The sequence below is a fragment of the Aureobasidium subglaciale genome, assembly GCF_000721755.1.
Source record: "Aureobasidium subglaciale EXF-2481 unplaced genomic scaffold scaffold_1, whole genome shotgun sequence".
NCBI classification, from domain to species: Eukaryota; Fungi; Ascomycota; class Dothideomycetes; order Dothideales; family Saccotheciaceae; genus Aureobasidium; species Aureobasidium subglaciale.
The window spans coordinates 1422038-1440983 of NW_013566994.1; the positions used below are offsets into that span (position 1 = coordinate 1422038).

General features: G+C 51.1%; 9 protein-coding genes across 9 annotated transcripts; 8 read left to right on the forward strand and 1 right to left on the reverse strand.

Moving 5' to 3' along the window:
* Positions 1 to 1761: 1761 nt before the first annotated feature.
* Positions 1762 to 2238, forward strand: AUEXF2481DRAFT_1355 (uncharacterized protein; the record flags this gene model as incomplete). Its single annotated transcript, XM_013492490.1, has 1 exon — positions 1762 to 2238. The coding sequence occupies one exon, from the start codon at positions 1762 to 1764 to the stop codon at positions 2236 to 2238; it is 477 nt and encodes a 158-aa protein (XP_013347944.1).
* AUEXF2481DRAFT_200794 (uncharacterized protein) lies at positions 2143 to 4780 on the reverse strand. The gene is made up of 3 exons (XM_013493029.1): positions 4360 to 4780; positions 2890 to 4309; positions 2143 to 2828 (listed from the first exon to the last, which is right to left on the reverse strand). The coding sequence occupies exons 1-3, from the start codon at positions 4553 to 4555 to the stop codon at positions 2564 to 2566; spliced, it is 1881 nt and encodes a 626-aa protein (XP_013348483.1). The 5' UTR covers positions 4556 to 4780; the 3' UTR covers positions 2143 to 2563.
* A 367-nt stretch (positions 4781 to 5147) lies between these two features.
* AUEXF2481DRAFT_52023 (uncharacterized protein) lies at positions 5148 to 6617 on the forward strand (the record flags this gene model as incomplete). The annotated part of the gene is made up of 1 exon (XM_013492792.1): positions 5148 to 6617. A coding segment is annotated over one exon (1470 nt), but the record flags the coding sequence as incomplete, so codon positions are not given.
* Positions 6618 to 6932: 315 nt separating this feature from the next.
* Positions 6933 to 7324, forward strand: AUEXF2481DRAFT_35813 (uncharacterized protein). Its single transcript, XM_013492753.1, has one exon. It carries the CDS (start codon positions 7076 to 7078, stop codon positions 7259 to 7261), a length of 186 nt encoding a protein of 61 aa, XP_013348207.1. The 5' UTR covers positions 6933 to 7075; the 3' UTR covers positions 7262 to 7324.
* A 525-nt stretch (positions 7325 to 7849) lies between these two features.
* On the forward strand, positions 7850 to 8662 carry AUEXF2481DRAFT_202120 (uncharacterized protein). Its single transcript, XM_013493030.1, has 2 exons — positions 7850 to 8481; positions 8545 to 8662. Exon 1 carries the CDS (start codon positions 8015 to 8017, stop codon positions 8465 to 8467), a length of 453 nt encoding a protein of 150 aa, XP_013348484.1. The 5' UTR covers positions 7850 to 8014; the 3' UTR covers positions 8468 to 8481; positions 8545 to 8662.
* A 131-nt stretch (positions 8663 to 8793) lies between these two features.
* AUEXF2481DRAFT_1359 (uncharacterized protein) lies at positions 8794 to 9912 on the forward strand (the record flags this gene model as incomplete). The annotated part of the gene is made up of 3 exons (XM_013492491.1): positions 8794 to 8815; positions 8873 to 9231; positions 9283 to 9912. The coding sequence occupies 3 exons, from the start codon at positions 8794 to 8796 to the stop codon at positions 9910 to 9912; spliced, it is 1011 nt and encodes a 336-aa protein (XP_013347945.1).
* Positions 9913 to 10680: 768 nt separating this feature from the next.
* On the forward strand, positions 10681 to 13070 carry AUEXF2481DRAFT_35814 (uncharacterized protein). The gene is made up of 3 exons (XM_013492754.1): positions 10681 to 11081; positions 11135 to 12610; positions 12661 to 13070. The coding sequence occupies exons 1-3, from the start codon at positions 10804 to 10806 to the stop codon at positions 12779 to 12781; spliced, it is 1875 nt and encodes a 624-aa protein (XP_013348208.1). The 5' UTR covers positions 10681 to 10803; the 3' UTR covers positions 12782 to 13070.
* On the forward strand, positions 13061 to 16048 carry AUEXF2481DRAFT_35815 (uncharacterized protein). The gene is made up of 2 exons (XM_013492755.1): positions 13061 to 15412; positions 15469 to 16048. Exons 1-2 carry the CDS (start codon positions 13140 to 13142, stop codon positions 15599 to 15601), a joined length of 2406 nt encoding a protein of 801 aa, XP_013348209.1. The 5' UTR covers positions 13061 to 13139; the 3' UTR covers positions 15602 to 16048.
* A 675-nt stretch (positions 16049 to 16723) lies between these two features.
* On the forward strand, positions 16724 to 18938 carry AUEXF2481DRAFT_85441 (uncharacterized protein). Its single transcript, XM_013492877.1, has 2 exons — positions 16724 to 17391; positions 17447 to 18938. The coding sequence occupies exons 1-2, from the start codon at positions 16832 to 16834 to the stop codon at positions 18783 to 18785; spliced, it is 1899 nt and encodes a 632-aa protein (XP_013348331.1). The 5' UTR covers positions 16724 to 16831; the 3' UTR covers positions 18786 to 18938.
* Positions 18939 to 18946: the final 8 nt, after the last annotated feature.

Genomic DNA, 18946 nt, shown 5'->3' on the forward strand with positions numbered 1-18946 from the left:
GACAAATAAAAGGGAAGGAGCCGCTGACAAGCGACCCAAGATGGATTGAGGAGGGCAGTGTGAAGCAGTGAAGGAGGTTTGTGTGGACTGCGGCGACGATGCGAGGTTATTTGTCGTAGAGGGAGTCACGATGCGACTACACAAGGTGGGAACTTCGGTAAGTGCTTGGTGTAAACCGCTTTGTGTGTTGCTGATTTGAGAGACCTGCAGACGGGAACAAACGCATGCCCAACACGAACGGATTCATGGTCTTAGCTTGATTCGTCCAAGTACCGCACGTAGACTGTGGGTAGGTGTATCAGCGTATGACACTTCCAAGAAACAGAGCAATGTCCGTTGATGATGGTTTGCTCGTCAGCTCTTGAGGACACTTGATGACTGCGTTATACTGCAGCCGTATGAGTCTCACGACGGCGTACGCAGAGATAGAGTGGTCTGATCGCTTCGCATACTGGCTTGAAGTGTTGGATTGCTTGGAGCATGGTGCTCAGGCTTTTTGTCGAATTCAATGCTTTGTAAGAGAGTTCAATCGGCTTTTAGACAAGTTGTACTACTGCATGCATATGACCTCTCTACAGTACATTTGGAGGGAACATGATTTGCAGAATCAACTGAATCTCCGCTGCATGGATTCTCTGCAGACACCCGCGTGGTCTGAAACAGGTACAGCCTATGAGCTCTCAGCTGAACACCTCGGGAATTTTGAACTAGGTTTCTGTCGCCGCTATTGACACGAGAGACGAGCATAGCCAAAGGTTCTCGCCCTGCTTTTTACTAGTCTTCCTGAACATACGACAAGATAGACATCGGAAGCTTGCATGGTCTGTCTTTGAAGTCTTGTTGATCGTCAACAACCCCTGATGCCAAAAGCATACACTGTTGGAAGGAGGTGAACCCTTTCCAAAGTTTTTCGCTCCAAAACACCACGATTGCAGAAGGAGCTTTCTTGATATTTTCCTGACCCCATTAGGCGGCGAAAGTCAATCTCCACTTCCTCGATCATTCTGTCTTTGTCTTTTCCACTCCATGGATATTTCTCGGACCGCTGGACTTCTCCGCCTTATCAACTGCTCTCTGTTACCGTCGTTCATTGCGGAGCCGTTGGTAACGACTTACCTATGACCTGATCATCTCCTCTTGAGCCACTGTTTCAACATGGCAGCATCCTCTATCAAGCATTGGTATAATGAACTCTTGCCAAACCGGCGCGGCTCCTCGGCAAACGTACCCATGAATTCACCTATGGAAATGTCTACACCTTCCCCTAAGAAAGCAAGACAAGAACCTACAAATCGTCCACCGTCCGAGCCTCGCCGCAGACACCCTCGACACCCAGATTTTGTTCCAACCGACTCAAATCACGAGCAGCTCTTCCAGACCTTTCCGAACGACAGTGATTATCCAATTGTGATACGCAGATTTTCTTACCAATCCAGAGCAAAACTGAAAATACACCCGATTGGCGAAGCCAAGGACAGCATACTATATGCCTCAACACCGCACGAATCTCACTTTGAAGCAGGATCCACCCGCAACGTAGATAATTCCGCTGCTGTACCCCAGCAGCTTAACCTGTGCATTCACGACTGCGAATCGTGCAATCTCATTTGGGCCCGACCGAAGCTCAAAGAGTCTATCCATCCACTCCACTACGACTCTATGGACGGTAAGACAACATCACTTGTTGTCTTCATCAGCGGGATCGTTTACCGCAAGGGATAGTATCACTTCACGCCGATTAGTCTCGGGGTGTTTTTCAACATGCAGTCGAAGCTGAACTTCTCGGATGCGTACAATCTGGCATTTCGGACTGAGAATATTGACCCGTTGCTACCAGAGCTGTTTGTTGCGCAACGAGCGCTCAGCACTGTCCGCTCCGTGATCGCCCCCGACAGGCTGGCTAGATTACGAAGAGCTGGTCTCTCACATGGTTGGTCGGAGGAAGACATCGGAGCTGTTGCACGCTTCCGCCTCATCGTCGCAACTGAATCTCGTGAACTGATTGATGAGATGAATACTTGGGAGTCTGGCAATCAGGTTCAACGGTTGATGATGGGTAGTATGGCCAGGAAGAAGGGTGCTTTGATTGATTTGATGGATCAGATTGATGCTTTGTCAAGGCTTGGAATTCAGGTGGTCTGGCATCACGTTAGCAGGATGGAGAACAGACCGGCAATCAATTTGGCGAAGGAGGCAGTTGTCGAACATTGTACGAAGAACTGGGGATTCCTGAGCTGATGAGTCTGCGATGTTGCGGTTCTGAGTAGCAAACCATCCACCTGAGCACAAGCAGAGGCGCTCGTCAAGCTTCAGTATAGGAACCTAGCGGTGTAGATGGACTCAGGGTTAGAGGCGGCGGGGCACTGGCCGCATAGTAGTCACTTTGAGCTCAAACACTTCTTCGTACACTTCGATGTAATGGCGACAATTTCGGATATGGCTGGGCGAGTGTTCATCGAACCAATCAAGATGACAAACGATTTGATCACGGAATTGTACTTAACAACACCACAAGCTACCATCTCCACATTGTAATACACCATGCAGCGCATCTTCCTGCATGTCATCCCCGGGACCCCTGACTACTGAAAAATATTTTCCTCCTCACTTCCGCTTCCCTCACGATCTCTGCGCTTAATTTCAAGCTCGGAGCCAGATGGGCCAGTCTGTTCAGTTCATTCACGACTTCTGCAATAACGACTTCCACAGAAATAGTGGGTGGTAAGAGAGCAGCGAGTCTAGGGGACATGGTGGCCCCCATGACCAACAGAGTCTGAGAGACTAGACTGAGGGCACCTTGCCACAGATATGGAAGATGACCAACTTGACTAAAGGACTCATTAGCTTGACCGCTGCGATACGTCAAACCTGGAGGGGTAATTGACTTACTGTGCAGAAACATTATCAATCTGTCTGAGACATGCTTCGAGGCATTTTCGACAGTTTTCTCTGACTACCTGATCGGAGACTGCGTTCTCATCCGAGAGTACGGCAAAGACGTAGGGTCGAAAGATGATAGTTCTGCATGCAAAGTATCGTAGTCGTAAACATACTTGACCAGGTGAGTCGGCGGTCTGAGTCGTCATGGGAAACTTGATGGGTTGAGGCAGACCCTCATACCATTGTGACAATTGAAAGTCAAGTTCAGCAGTAACTCGTGCTAGTTTTGAGGTGGGAGCTGTGGTCGGTGTTTTGACGTAGAGTAAATGACTGACTCGGTTGAGAAGTCTGCGTAATGCGATTTCTGCGAGGAAGTACCATAGTTCATCTTTACTGGTGTACTCTCCACCCACATCGGAGAAGGGGCCTGGCAAGCCAACTATGTCCTCGAAATTGACGATACCGGAGTGTGGTAGTTCCAGCTCTGCAAGAAGGTCCGATTCTGCTAATAGAGTGTCCCAGAAAAGTCTGACGAGAAGCTCTCTTTGCGAGGTAGGCACTCGATCTGGGACGCCGAGGACTAGCTGTAGCTTTGTAGAAGCGATCGTGATCATATTCCATGCCTCCAGAGGGCGGACGAGATAGAACAGATATGCCGCAGCTAGAATGTAGCATTGTACAGCTGGTATGTCATTGCGTATTGCCAAATTCGGTATGATCTTCCACGCTGATGCGAAGTAGTCGATGCCACGCGGCTCACCAATGTGAGGATGTCTTGAGATACTTCCACCATGAGCCGCTGAGCCAAGAGCGAGAACTAGCAGGACCAGACAGCTGTCTGCTCCTTGAATGAATCCAACAGAGGTCGCCTCGCGATAGTGGTTAGGCCATGCATGTGGATTCACACATGCATACCAGACGTTGACCAAATCGAAGTAAGAGCTGGCATAGACTGCCGTGTTCGCCATATCTGGTCGAGGGAAATGTGGAAGATTGATCGGAGGTCGGGACATCTCCATCTCTACCAGGACTTGCGGGTCTAGAGGTTGCGAGACCAAATCTCGAATGAGCGGCCACTGTAAGAGATTCAGGGCCGGAGTAGTATGTCCTTTCGGCATAGTTGAAATGTTGACACTGTCCCAGGTACCCAGACCGTTTAAGCGATTATTCTCCAGAGCAACGCTACAGCTGATACGTCTTGTAGAGGCGTCGTCTGCAGTACTGGTGCTTGCAGTGGGAGACGTCCCTGTGGGAGGCGCTGTTCTGGTAATGTTGTTCGAGTTCATGTGTGCCGAAGTCATGGCAGATTGCAGCATATCTTCGAGGTGAGATAATCTTTCTAGGATGAGTTTGTCGCCCGCATCTAGCTTAATACCAGGTTCTCGATATATACATCGTGCGTCGAGTTCAATGCATAATTTGCATCTTGCTGTGAAATATGATCAGCTTTGGTAATCTTGTTCGCCGAACGTGACATACGCTTGCCACCATCACATCTTGACTTTCGGCTTCGACAAATTTCGCAGGCGATAATGGCTCGCTTTCGAGGATAGTCGAGCGGCTCGTGAGCCAGACCCCGGGTTAAGTGATCGATAGGCGTTCCATCTTGAACAGCACCATCTCTTGGGGACTCGGAGACAGTCCGTGGTCTCTTCGGTGGACTCGCCCGCGACATGACTAGGTCTCGAAGTGCAAACTCACGAAATGTTGCCCGAATTAGGCAACGACTCCTCTGGCTACGACTCCTCTGGCTGAGAGGATTTCCCTGCCAAATCCGAAAAGTCGAAATGGTTTGCTCAAGTCGCGGTAAAGGAGCGTCTGGGTATGAGTGGGCGCATGAGACATTTACACAGGTAAGCACATGAAGGATGATCACGTAGTATAGACATGATGGCTAGGTCAAGAGTGCAGGACAAAGAACACGATGCGGAGTCGGTGATTTGATCCTCTCCACCTTCCTCGTTCACTCGTTCTTCTAGGGTCGCCTCGGCCCGGCCGCTAGCGTGGATATCCCGCATATTGCAACTTTTTTTCTGAGGCGTCGCAACTCTGTCGCATCCACCACCAACACACACATCATGGGCAAGAGAGAACGCGAAGAGGCTACGGCCACCGAGATCAACAAGAAGGTCAAGAAGGACAAGAAGGAGAAGTCGGACGATCCCGAAAAGGCGGCTCGCAAGGCTGCACGCAAGGCTGCAAAGGAGCAGAAGAACAGCGAAGGCACCTCTGCTGAGGCCTCTGCCGACGATGCTAAGGCTGAAGCAAAGGCCGCAAAGAAGGCTGCAAAGGCTGCTAAGGCTGCTAAGGCCGAGTCTACCACCTCCATCGCCGCCGAGCCTGTTGCCGCCACTGTCGCTGCTACTGGTGGCTACACCGAGCACCCCGGCCTGACCGCTCTGCCGCAATCCGAGATTGATGCTTTCATCGCCGAGAAGTTCATCAGCGTCACCGACGAGGCCAAGGCATCGCCCGCCTACAGACCCATCACCTCGTTCGACTACGTCCCCATCACCGACAAGGCCCAGCGCGCACCTTTTGCCAACTTCAAGACTCCCTCGCCCATCCAGGCCGCCGCCTGGCCATACCTTTATGCTGGAAGAGATGTCATTGGCGTTGCCGAGACTGGTTCCGGAAAGACAATGGGCTTCGGTGTCCCCTGCGTGAGATACATCTCTTCTCTGTCCGCCAAGGAGCAGAAGAAGGGTATCAAGGCCTGCATTGTTTCTCCCACCAGAGAACTCGCTGTCCAGATTCAGGAGCAGCTTGTCAAGCTCGCCGAGCCTGCTGGCCTCAAGGCTGTCTGTGTCTACGGTGGTGTGAACAAGGACCAGCAGCGTGCAACTCTGACCGGTGCTCACATTGTTGTTGCTACTCCTGGACGTTTGAACGACTTTGTCAGCGAAGGCTCAATTGACCTCAGCAATGTCACTTACGCTGTTCTGGACGAGGCCGACCGCATGCTTGACAAAGGGTTCGAAGAGGAGGTTCGCAAGATTCTCGGAAGCTGTGCACCCACTGGCCGTCAAACTCTCATGTTCACCGCAACATGGCCTCCATCGGTTCGCGAGCTTGCCGCTACTTTCATGAAGAAGCCCGTTCGCATCAACATCGGTGAGAACACCACTGGAGAGTTGCGTGCCAACACCAGAATCGTTCAAGAAGTGGAGGTTATGGACTCCTACGACAAGAACGACCGTTTGATCACTCTTCTCAAGAAGTACCAGAGTGGCAAGAACAAGGAGGACCGTATCTTGGTCTTCTGCTTGTACAAGAAGGAGGCCACCAGAATTGAAGGCTTCATTCGTTCCAAGGGCTTCAACGTCGGTGGTATCCACGGTGATCTGAGCCAGGACCAGCGTCAGAGAAGTTTGGACGCATTCAAGGCAGGCAAGGTTCCGCTTCTTGTCGCCACCGATGTCGCTGCCAGAGGTCTGGATATCCCTGCTGTCAAGGTCGTCATCAACGTCACTTTCCCCCTGACAGTTGAGGACTACGTCCACCGCATCGGTCGTACTGGCCGTGCTGGTCAGGATGGTAGAGCCATCACCTTCTTCACCGACCACGAGAAGGGTCTTGCTGGCGGTCTGATCAACGTCCTCAAGGGCGCCAACCAGCCCGTCCCTGAGAATCTGATGAAGTTCGGTACCACCGTCAAGAAGAAGGCTCACGACGCATATGGCGCTTTCTACAAGGACCCTGGTGAAATGAAGGCTGCCACCAAGGTCACTTTTGATGACTAGTTTTGTTATTGGGTATACCTCACCGGAGCATGCATATATTACGGCGTTACGGACGGATTTTGTACGACATAGATGGTCCTTAGTTAGACTCAACCAAAAGTATTGTCTGAACCACTCAAAGAACTTTCGGGTACAATTTTGTGATGCAGCAAGATTTGAGCTCGTCTCTTCACAAGCTGACATGCCTTGGAAGGCTTGGCAGAGTTCGGGGATGACGGGCACCGTTTTGGAGTCGGTCTTTACGTCGGCGACCTTATCTTCTCTAACGCGAATATAAATCCAATCCCTACTCAATTCGTCTGCAATCTCCTACGACAAATCTCATTTCACGAGCAATCATGTGTAAAGGCGCCGTGTGCGACAACTGCAGTCAGTGACATCGCATCAAATCCTCCCAGCCCCGCCACCCGCCGCATCTCACCCCCACCAGCCAGCCTCGTCTTTATGAGGTAATGTTCTTGCTGACCACTTCGACAGGCAAGCGCACCTGGTTTGGCTGTGGTATGCATGTACCAGCCGTCATGGACTCGATCCCCAAGGACGAGTGGTGTGGCTGTGAGCCCAAGACAGAAAAGAACGGCACTGAATACCCTCCTATGGGTAAGTTGATTATACTGCCTCAATATCAAGCTGACTGATATTCTGCAGGTAGTATGACTGGTGTAGCAAAGGCTATGGCTGGTAACTGATCACAATTTCTGGACTAGATACATGTTTGGAAACTTCTTGGACATGCTCGATATGACGAGCATGATGTTGGAATCTCGAGATATTACTCAATTTCCACAATACTACAACTTGGCAACCAGCCTCAAACTTCCTTCTGCAGATGTAACTTCATTCCCTGTATAGGTGTGTTGCTACTCATACTGACCATCTGAAAAATGCAAGGCATATGCCCACGTCTCCGGCCTTGTTCCATACATATGCTGATCGCTGACATCTGTTCATTTAATTCGTTCCTTCCATTTGGCGTCCATTAGGCTTGATCCTCAAGGCTTACTAGCCACCGGATCGTCACATTTGTTCGTTGATGCTCGTACTGACTTCTCCAAGGATGACCAGCCAAAACAAGGTTCGAGGAGCCGAAGTTTGTACCTTTCGAGGCCAAGCCTTCAATCATGGTTGTTGCCCTGTTTCCTGCAGAAATCACATCTTTCCTCGCAAGTCATCCACATCCACAGCATGAATTTACGCCTCATGATGCGCTAGTTCCAAGTGTCACGATATGGCTCTGCATGGTATGCCATGACAGCATAGCACAGTAGGTCCAAGGCTGCTGCCACTGGTCAGCACCAGATAACCAGCCTTCCCTCCTCTCACAGCTGCGGGTTTCCTCTTGTACGAGTGTCTCCTTCCATGAACAACTCTTAAGCTATCAGCAGTGTAACATGTCAAACGCAACAGGACTGCAAGCAGGCAGCCTCGCACCCTTGTTTTGGGCTCATGTCTCTATTGATGGTACTGGCCATCCTAAAGTCCTGCGCTCGTACGGGACTACCGTCTCCTCCACTTGCGATGAGAGTGATGGCATGGGTGCAGCTTCTGCAAGTCGCGTCTCTGGACCCGGCTCGGACCATCATCCAAGGTCTTCGATCTCTTCGGCCGCATCGACAATGTCGACAGAATCTACGACCACACCACCAGAGTCGCTGGTATCTGGATATCCAGTTCGCGTCAAGATCAGACGAGCGTCTCGGGCGCGCCAACCGGTGTTACGCAGATGCTGCTCACCGACCACCGAGAGCCTTCGTGAGATACGGCAAAGACAATCTGAAGAAGACCTGCGAAACCTATACGAAGCACAGACTCTGGCATATCTTAACGACGCGATCCAATTCTGAGTCGCACACGTACAGTACGTCTCAACAATCATGGTCAGCAATCAGCATGGTGGCACTGGATAAAGTGGCATTGACAGAAGCGACCCCGAGAACGAAAGAGCTTGAAGGTGGGAAGCCTCGGCCAGTCGAAACGCTCCGCAGAATGGCGTCACAGGAAACCCCACCAAAACATCATGGTGCTTACTAAAGCCTCGTTTTGAAGATGCCGATTTATCCTTTGAGGAAACTGTTGCGGAGCAAGACATTATTTACCGAAATACTCTTCACGCGACTCGGAAATATTTACTTCCAAACCCACAAGCTCACAGTACCATACAGCAGACATAATGGTCAGCATGCGCGCAGTCGGTAAGTTTCGAAGCTGCATTGAAGCTGTCCATAACATGTAACTGATCCGATATACAGATATCAAGGATGGCAAGGGTCCTGCCACCTCCCTGTTCATCAATGAGATTGAACGTCCCAAGCCCACCGCCGCCCAAGCACTCATCCGCGTCAAGGCCTTCGGTCTCAACCGCATGGACCTTCTTCAACGCGAGGGCCAGTACCCCCTGCCTCCTCAGGCACCCAAGACTCTCGGTGTTGAGTTCAGTGGTATAATTGAAGAGCTCGCATCTGAGAGCGAGAGCGGTTTCAAGAAGGGCGACGCTGTGTTTGGTCTGGCATACGGTGGTGCTTATGCAGAGTACATTGTCGTGAGCACCCACATGCTCGTGCACAAGCCTGATGAGTTGAGCTTCGAGGAGTGTGCTGGTATTCCCGAGGTATGTTTCTTTCCCGATTACTCGAACGTATGCTGACGTGGGCCACACTAGACCTGGATTACAGCTCTCCAAGCAATGTACATGGTAGCAGACTACAAGCCTGGACAATCGATCCTCTGGCACGCTGGCGCAAGTAACGTCTCAATCGCCGGTATCCAACTCTCCAAAGTCGACTCTGCATCCAAGATCTTCGCAACCACCCGCTCGGACGAGAAGAACAAGTTCGTCGTCGAGAAGCTCGGCGCAACCGCAGCATTCAATTCGGAATCTCAAGATTGGGCTGAGGAGATACTGAAGGCCACGGACGGCCAAGGTGTGGACATTATTGTCGACTTCATGGGTGCCGGCTTCTTCGCCAACAACCTGAAGGCTGCCGCCAAGGACGCTCATATTGTCACTCTGGCCGCATTGACTGGCTTAAATCTGCCCGCTGACACCAACATCGGTGCTTTTCTTTTCAAGAGAGTGAGACTCGAGGGCTCAACTCTCAGAGCAAGAGACGAAAAGTATCAGGGCAAGTTGAGAGATCAGCTTGTCGAGCACGCATTGCCCAAGTTCAAGGATGGCACTTTCAAGGCCTACGTGGAGAAGGTTATGGACTGGGAGAAGATTGTCGAAGCGCATCAGCTCATGGAGTCTAACAAGACCAAGGGCAAGATCATTATGACCATTGATTGGTAGGGTGCCTCTTGTACACAAAACATCTGCTAGTATTTTATACACGAAGTCACGTCCCAGCTTCCACTCCGTTTTAGCGATATTGTCACACCTGTAGCTGTCTCAAAGGACAGTGCTTTCTCGAAGTTGTAGCGATGACAATGAGATATGTCATCTCATCAACTCTCTTCGCTAGTGCTGCTGATATAGAATATGCCTTTACCTTGTCGCAACTCGTCATTGCTGTGGCTTCTGAATGTCGACGCCACCTACGTAATGCAGTCGCTTTTTGGGATATGCCATGTAGGGCAGGGTGATCCTGGTATCAGTAGTTCGAAGCAATGATTCCGATTTACATAGCCCAGCACGACATCTGAAGCATTGGACGTAAGCTGTGAGTAGTCTAGAGTGGGTTTTATGGACAGGTCGTCAGTCTCGGTACGTCTGGAGATGCCGTCGTTGAGCGGTGATCAAAATTATCTTTAGAGCAGGCGTATTCTGGGAAGTGACTCCGCGATACATGATTTACCCACGACAGTGACCGTGTGGGTGCAGTCAATGTAGAAGTTGCGTCGAGGTAGCTCTATGTAGCGCGACCGTCTGGGACACGAAATGTCTGTTATGCCCAACATCGTTCCGATAGATATGTCATGCTTCCGGCCATGAGTGAGCTACCTCCAGCTGATACCTTCGCGATGCCTTCAAGTGGGATGAGATGCTAGACGCCAAGGATTCACTTCTGCCTCAAACGCGCGACGCGTCTCCAAAAGTCGTGGCGTGCCTTCCTAGTTTCACGCCTCTCGCAACAACATTTGCTATCACGACAATTACGCCCGCTTTCCTGCCGTCATCTCACACGAAGCTGCGTTGATCGTATCCAACAAGTCCGACTAGCAAGCACATACTCAACCCAACATGGCAAACCCTATGGACGCCATCACGACAGGCTGCCTCCGCCGCGTTTTCGCTGGCGAGCAGATCCAGGATCCTGTTGTTCAATGTGTTCAGATCAAGCCCATGAACAACTCAGCGACCGGTGTCGAGAGATTTCGCGTTGTCTTCAACGACACTGTCAACTTCATCCAGAGCATGCTTGCTCAGCAGACCAATCACATAGTGCACGATGGCAAGCTGAAGAAGGGCTCTCTTGTAAAGCTCAAGCAATTCCAAGCCAACTCCGTCAAGGACAAGCCGTGAGTATAGCACCAAGACTTCTGCACTGATGTCGTATCTGACCTATCTGCAGCATTCTCGTTATCATCGACCTTGAAGTCCTCGACGAGTACGGCGAGTGCGACAAGCTGGGTCAGCCCGGTCCGCTTGAGGTTGTCAAGTCCGAATCCGACTCTGCTGCCGCCCCGACACCTCAAGCTCAACCCGCTGCCATCTCTGGTAACCAGTTCTACGGTAACAAGCCTCAACAACAGCAACCACAGCAACAGCAGCAATCCGCTCCACAAAAACAACTCCCAACACGCTCGAGTGGTCAAAACGGCCCCCGGGGCAGCAACATCCACCCTATCGAAGCTTTATCACCATACCAGCCCAAATGGACCATCAAGGCTAGATGTTCGCAAAAGGGCGGTATCAAGGAGTGGCACAACAAGAACGGAGAGGGCAAGCTCTTCAGCTGCAACTTCCTCGACGAGAGTGGCGAGATCAGAGCAACTGGCTTCAAAGAGGCCGTCGACCAGTGGTACGAATTCATACAGGAAGGCTCGGTCTACTATGTATCCAACTGCAAGGTTCAATTGGCCAAGAAGCAATTCTCCAACGTCAACCACGATTACGAGCTCACCTTCGAAAGAGACACAATCATTGAGAAGGCCGAGGATAACGAGGGAGTCCCTCAGATCACCTACAACTTCACCACTCTCGCCGATCTTCAGAGCGTTGAGAAAGACACAACCATCGATACCATCGGTGTTCTCAAGGAGACTGGCGAAGTCAGTGAGATTGTCTCGAAGACCACGTCCAAGCCCTTCAGCAAGCGAGAGCTGACTCTGGTTGATAACACGGGCTACAATGTTCGCCTCACCATCTGGGGCAACACGGCCATGAGCTTTGACGTTGCTCCCGAAACCGTCATTGCCTTCAAGGGTGTCAAGGTCAGCGACTTTGGAGGTCGCAGTCTGTCCCTTCTGTCATCAGGCACGATGGCCGTCAATCCCGACATTGACGATGCTCACAAGCTCAAGGGCTGGTACGACGCTCAAGGCCGCAACGATACTTTCTCATCACACACCGGCATGGCTTCCACGTCGACGAGTGGACGCAACGACCAGATGAAGACAATCGCACAAGTACGGGACGAAAACCTGGGTATGGGCGAATCAACAGACTACTTCTCCCTCAAGGCTACCATCGTCTTTGTCAAGTCAGACAGCACTTTTGCTTACCCTGCCTGCCTGTCAGAAGGTTGCAACAAGAAGGTCGTCGAAGTTGCAGAGGGGGAGTGGCGCTGCGAGCGATGTGACAAGGGCTGGCCCAAGCCTGAGTGGAGATACATCATGAGCATCAACGTCAGTGACCACACTGGACAGATGTGGTTGAGCTTGTTCGACGATGTTGGCAGAATGATCATGGGCAGACCTGCCAACGACATTATGCAAATGAGAGATGAGATGAGCAGTGGTGAGAAGGAGGTGTTTGCCAACGCAGTTTGCCAGACCTATGTCTTCAGATGCAGAGCCAAGATGGACACATTCCAGGACCAGCAGAGGTAAGCAGTGGCCTGATGGATATGCAAGACTCGACGCTAACAGAATACAGGGTTCGTTACCAAGTATCCTCAGCAGGCCCAGTCAACTGGTCAGCCGAAGGAAAGAAGCTTGCCGACTTGATCAAGCAGTACAGCATCTCGGACAATTCGGACAGTCTGTTTGTTAACTAGGGTGATGGTGTATATTGAGAGATTGGCAGTGTTATGCCAGAATTGTAGCAACGGAGATTGCGATGAGACTGTCAGATGATTTGGCGCAGAGCTGGAGGATCGAAGAGAAGGATGACTTCGTGTACAAAATACCATGTTGCTAATGATGCCGTAATGAAGAAGAAGAAAGTTTAAGCAAAGAGCATTGACGATGATGTGGGCTTCGTGAAAGTTCCAGGACGGAGTTTGACCCCGCATTTCGGGCGTGTTGACTGACGCAACTGATCATGGAGCTTCACTTGAACATGAGGGCAAACGAAGCATCCGTGCATCAATCCTTTGCTTCTTTCCCTTGTCAATACACATCAATCGAAGCGACATGTCAGACTGTCCACACGTATCGTCGGCATCACTGAGTCCGCCACGCGCCAACCAGTCCGTGTACCGAGAAGACTGCACCCTCTGCTTCGACAGCATCGATTCACCCGAGGGCCTCGACGTTTGCCTGCATTGCTTCAACGGAGGATGTGCCACCGACCGTCAGCATGGCGCAAAACATGCCAAAGATGCCAAACACCCTCTGGCCCTCAACATCAAGCGCACACGCAAGCAAAAGCACAGAGATGAGCCGCCACAAAAGATGTCTAAGCTGGCAATCAATGCAGAGACCGAGGAAGACCGCTTCGACACCGTGTCGACTGTCAAGTGCTTCGAATGTGGAAGCAATGACATGGACAAGAGGCAGGGAAATCTAGCAGCTGTGGTGGATGGTGTGCTCAAGGCAAACACTTTCGCAAAGCAAGAGGAGGTCAAGGCATGGGAGCAGGAGATGATTCCGTGCGAGCACACGCTATGTCTGGAACAAGGAGCTGCTCGCCAAATCCATTCGCAGTCATTAGGTCACTGTTCGCAGTGCGATCTGAACCAAAATCTCTGGCTCTGTTTGACTTGCGGCAACTTGGGTTGCGGTAGAGCTCAATTTGGTGGTGTTGGTGGCAACTCTCACGGTGTCGCACATACTGATTCTACAGGACATCCTGTTGCCGTGAAGCTGGGATCCTTGACCGCTGATGGTAGCGCTGACATCTACTGCTACGCCTGCAACGAAGAACGTACCGATCCCGAACTTGTCGCTCACTTGGCTCACTGGGGTATTGATATCGCTGGCCGTGAAAAGACGGAAAAGAGCTTGACAGAGATGCAACTCGAACAAAATCTGCGCTGGGAGTTCAGCATGACAAACGAGGACGGCAAGGAACTCAAGCCCATGTGTGGTCCTGGTCTCACTGGTCTGAAGAACCTGGGAAACAGCTGCTACCTTGCCAGTGTTGTCCAGAGTCTATTCGCCATGCCCGAGTTCGCTCAGCGATACTACAGACCGGATGAGAAGTTGCCGCCTTCATCAAATCCTGCCGAGGATCTGGAGATCCAACTGCGCAAGATGGCAGACGGTCTACTCTCTGGACGTTACGCCATTCCCAACTCAGATGTCATTTCCTCGGAAGACACAGCAGAACAACCACATCAGAAGGGTGTGGCTCCTGCCATGCTCAAGCATCTTATTGGCAGAGGCCACGAAGAGTTCTCCACCATGCGTCAGCAAGACGCCTTTGAGTTTTTGCTTCATCTCCTAAAGGTCGTCTCTCGTTCGCAACACGCCGCAAAGGAGCACTATAAGGATGTATCAGACCCCGTTGACGCCTTCAGATTCGTCATGGAACAGAAGTTACAATGTCTGAACTGCAATAAAGTGCGCTATCGTCAAGATGAGGTCGAGAACATTTCTGTCGCGGTACCCATCAAACGCTTGCCCAAGGACACTAAGATGGAAGGTGTGACTCCTGGTCCCGACGGCGCCGTGGAGAAGGAGACTGAGGAGTTCGAGTCTGTGACTCTTCAGCGTTGTCTTGACGACTTCACTGCTGCTGAGATCGTCGAGCTAAACTGCGGTGCTTGTGGTGGCAAGAATTTCAGCAAGCAATCTCTCTTCAAGACATTCCCCTCCGTCCTAGCGGTTAACGCTCGTCGATTCGAGATCGTCAACTGGGTCCCTACCAAGCAGGATGTCCCTGTCATTGTCGATGAGGGCACCATTGACTTTGAAGCTTACCGCAGCAAGGGTCAACAGCCTGGCGAAGAACTTTTGCCCGAGGATGCAGCAGGTGCAGGCGCCAGCTCAAAGGCTTTCGCCCCGAATGAAGCTGCTCTCAGTATGCTCGAAGCCATGGGCTTCCCTAGAGTTAGATGCGAGAAAGCACTTCATGCTACTGGTAACACAGATGCGGAGACTGCCAGCTTATGGTTGTTCGAACATATGGAGGACCATGATATCGACGAGCCCATGGACCTATCTGGAGGCGGATCTGGCGCTGGTTCAAGTAGTGCAATCGACCCTGAGAAGGTTGAGATGCTTGGAAACATGGGCTTCGAGCCACCGCAAGCACGTCAAGCACTGAAGGAGACTGGTGGTGATATGGAGCGTGCAGTGGAATGGCTGTTCAACCATCCCGAGGCGACCGGTGACTTCGGTGAAGAGCAACAGGATGCCGGTGAACAGAAGCCCGAGAGCAAGCCGGTAGAGGAAGACAACAAGCCTGCCAACTTCAAGCTTCAGTCCATCGTCTGTCACAAAGGCAGTTCGATTCACGCTGGGTAAGTCCTTTCTCACTGGGTTATCGCAATCTCGAATATACTGACAAGATTTATAGTCACTACGTTGCTTTCATCCGTAAGGATTCAGGCTGGATTTTGTTCAACGACGAGAAGGTCGCTCTGGGAGGAGATGTCGAGGAGATGTCGAAGTTTGCTTACGTCTACTTCTTCCGTAGAGAAGCTGCATAGACTGCGAATAACTTTGAGCCCGAGTCTGACTGCTATTGCTCGTAGCTAGTATAATAATTTGGAATCGTTGGTAGATAGATTTCCTGGCATTGTTAAGCGCCATGAAGACCAAAGTCACATTAGATCAAATCTTGGTAGAGCTGATATTAACGATCCGTGACTGGAATCAAGACCGAAGACGGAAGCAATCTCATTTGGAGAAAATCGATTCCACAGGTTAGATGCGAGGTCGCTTTTCCACACACACTGCACCATGCACTGCGGCAAAGACATCCCACGTACACCTCCCTTGCCCTCATCGCCGCAAATAGCGACCCAATTGATTGACTTTCCCGTTGCTCTTCTTGTGGCCTTGGCTCAGTTGTCTCCACGACGAGATTTTGCGCAACTTTGCTCGATCTGCATCTCATCAATTTTCGGCATTTCCGTGATGCATCCACGGACGGCAGAGCATAACAGTGGAGTAAGGTAGGCCGCGTGTGGACCATTTGTTGCTAAGAGACGGCCCTCTCTCTCTTGTGATGCGGAAGACAGGCAGAGGCAGAGCTAGAAGCGGTACATACGTAATCCGGCCTTGAAATCTCGAATCTGCGACTTCGAGACCGTGTCTTTACTTAGGGCTTTGGTTTGCTGCAGGAACAGAGCATGTAGCTTGCTTACGCCTGTTATCACGCAATGTTGACAGCTTCTGCAAGGTTGTTCAAGCTTTATATTGGAATCGTTGATGTTCTAGACAAGCATCTTTCACTGCTGCTGTAAAATGTGAGGATACCCGTTTTGTTTTTCTCAAAGATGGCTGGACGTGGCTGCAAAGACGTTCAAAATGTGGCGTTCGCATCTGCGACACTCGTGCGGTTTGACAACTCCGCCCGGACGTGCTCGGCACACACGAGGGCAGAGTCGCACCGCGTGCCGTACCTTGCATCCTTTAAGCCGCATCTGCGTACACAACGACATGGGTCTTTCTACGGAGATTTGCAGGCAGAAAGATGCTGCTATTTTCTCACCCTCTCCACATGGGAGTGCCGCGTATCCTGGTCGTAGATCAATATCGATTGTGGATGGAGTATAGATAGGTAGGTGGGTGCTCTTGTGCTTTGTGTTGTTCTTCCCTTCTACAGCTTTTGGTTTCTTTGCTCGGTCCAGTCACTCGTTCCTGCTGGTGTCTGTTGCTGTTCATTCGTTCTTTCAAGTCACTCGTTACTGCCCTTTCAGGGTCACCTTTCCGCGATGGTACACTTCATCTCCATCGGCCAGTTCATCAACAGCATCTTCCATTTCTCGGGCCATCAGAATGCTGGAAACGCAGCAGCTGCTGCTTCGACCGTTCAGGCGGCAGCTACGTCTAGTGCTATCGCTGCCTCTACTTCTTCTTCTTCAATAACTGCTGCTTTGATCTCTTCCACATCTGCTGCTCTTACTTCTCCCACATCTGATGCTGCTTCTTCAACCTTCATATCTACCGCTGTCGCATCCTCATCCTCATCGTCCTCGTCCTCATCCACATCGACTGCCACCGTCTCAAACTCTACTACACAAGCAGTCTCTGGCTGCGAGGCTTTGATTCAAGCTTTGACCTTCCCTGACCAGCAGGTCAGCGTTGTGAGCTGCGAGGACATCACCGCCGGAACCGCGCTTACACTCCCTAGCGGACCCTCCAACTGCAATGGCGGTTCGGTTCAGATCGACATCCGCAGAATCACCCTCAACGTCGTCACCTCTTATGCTTCTTCCAACTATGTCGAGGTCTGGCTTCCTACTGGACAAGATGCCTGGAATGGAAGATTCATGTAAGCCTCGACTCATCCCCAAATACTGTCTAGAACTGTTGCTGACCTCGTATAGGGCCACTGACAACAAAGGTCTTTCTGGCTGCCCTTCCTACGATGACATGATCTATACCTCGAGCTTGGGCTTCTCTGTGGTAGGAGATAATGGAGGACACAACAACACTGAATACCTCGGTATGGATGCCCAACAGTTCTTGGACAACAATGAGCTGGTCATCGATTGGTCTTATAGAGCTCGTCACGCTGCCGTCGTGGCCGGAAAGCAGGTTATCAAGACAAACTACGGTCAAGCTGCAAGCTACAACTACATGATTGGATGCTCCAACGGAGGTCGCCAGGCTCTTCAATCTGCCCAGATGTACCCTGAGGACTTCGACGGCATCATCGCAGGGTCATCCGCCAGTGACTTCAACCACCACATTGACTGGTCTGGCAGAATGTACGTCTTGACTGGCGCTGATGAGAGCGACGCAAAGTACTTGACATACGACGACTGGGTCATCGTTCACAACGAAGTCCTCAACCAGTGCGACGAAGCTCTTGATGGTGTCGCTGATGGCATCATTGAGGACTCGACCATTTGCGACTTCAATGCCACTACTTTGACTTGCGTTGACGGCCAGACCGATAACTGCCTCACTTACGAACAGACCTCAACAGTCTGGAACGTCTTCTCTCAGCTCTACGATCAAGATGGCAACCTTTACTACCCTCGTCTTTCCCCCGGAGCCGAGCTGTACGCATCTACGAATGGCGTCTTGCACGGTGTACAGGGCCATGTATCAGATTGGGTCGGCAGAGCAGTGTGGAACTCCTCCACTTGGGATCCTTCAACTCTTTCACAAACCGACTACACCCAAGCAGACGATACCGATGAGCTCCACGGGACAGTGTCGTCTTTCAACAGCGACCTCAGCGCTTTCCACGCTGCGGGAAAGAAATTGATCATGTACCATGGCCTCATGGATCCCGCGATCACAGCGGAGAACTCACAGCGCTACTACCTGAACGTCGCCCGCGATATGAACCTCGACCACACTGGTCTGGACGACTTCCTCCGCTACTTCCGCATCAGTGGAATGTATCACTGCACTGGCGGTATCGGTGCTTGGGCTTTCGGACAGAATGGTAACGCGCAAAACGGTACCTCCAACGTAGTCTGGGATATCGTAAACTGGGTCGAACAGGGAGAGGCTCCCGATACAATGACGGGAACTAAATTTGTCAACGACAACCCTACTCAAGGTGTAGAATTTGAGAGACATCACTGCAGATTCCCATATCGCACTACCTACAGCGGTCAGGGAGATAGCGCCGATCCTGATAATTGGAGCTGCATCTTGATTGATGATTGGCAGGAGTGTGGTGTCTACAATGTCCCCCGACTTTGTTAGACCCTGACACTTTCTGAGCAGCGATAAAGATAAAACTATAAACATAGACATAGATACATAGGATATACTCATAATGTTTGGTGCGCGTTAACACAATATTACTATAACCTACATACCGCCTCAAAGTGGTGACGAAGCGGGGCAAAAGCCGTCAAACATTC

Excerpts from the sequence above, each read along its gene's own strand:
- AUEXF2481DRAFT_200794 (XM_013493029.1), bottom strand. The coding sequence starts at position 4,555 with ATGTCGCGGGCGAGTCCACCGAAGAGACCACGGACTGTCTCCGAGTCC. Across the intron at positions 4,310-4,359 it reads AAGATGTGATGGTGGCAAGC|CAAGATGCAAATTATGCATT; the intron begins GTATGTCACGTT and ends CATATTTCACAG. Across the intron at positions 2,829-2,889 it reads ATTGATAATGTTTCTGCACA|TCAAGTTGGTCATCTTCCAT; the intron begins GTAAGTCAATTA and ends TGAGTCCTTTAG.
- AUEXF2481DRAFT_35813 (XM_013492753.1), top strand. The coding sequence starts at position 7,076 with ATGTTCTTGCTGACCACTTCGACAGGCAAGCGCACCTGGTTTGGCTGT.
- AUEXF2481DRAFT_202120 (XM_013493030.1), top strand. The coding sequence starts at position 8,015 with ATGTCAAACGCAACAGGACTGCAAGCAGGCAGCCTCGCACCCTTGTTT.
- AUEXF2481DRAFT_35814 (XM_013492754.1), top strand. The coding sequence starts at position 10,804 with ATGGCAAACCCTATGGACGCCATCACGACAGGCTGCCTCCGCCGCGTT. Across the intron at positions 11,082-11,134 it reads AACTCCGTCAAGGACAAGCC|CATTCTCGTTATCATCGACC; the intron begins GTGAGTATAGCA and ends ACCTATCTGCAG. Across the intron at positions 12,611-12,660 it reads ACATTCCAGGACCAGCAGAG|GGTTCGTTACCAAGTATCCT; the intron begins GTAAGCAGTGGC and ends AACAGAATACAG.
- AUEXF2481DRAFT_35815 (XM_013492755.1), top strand. The coding sequence starts at position 13,140 with ATGTCAGACTGTCCACACGTATCGTCGGCATCACTGAGTCCGCCACGC. Across the intron at positions 15,413-15,468 it reads GGCAGTTCGATTCACGCTGG|TCACTACGTTGCTTTCATCC; the intron begins GTAAGTCCTTTC and ends CAAGATTTATAG.
- AUEXF2481DRAFT_85441 (XM_013492877.1), top strand. The coding sequence starts at position 16,832 with ATGGTACACTTCATCTCCATCGGCCAGTTCATCAACAGCATCTTCCAT. Across the intron at positions 17,392-17,446 it reads GCCTGGAATGGAAGATTCAT|GGCCACTGACAACAAAGGTC; the intron begins GTAAGCCTCGAC and ends GACCTCGTATAG.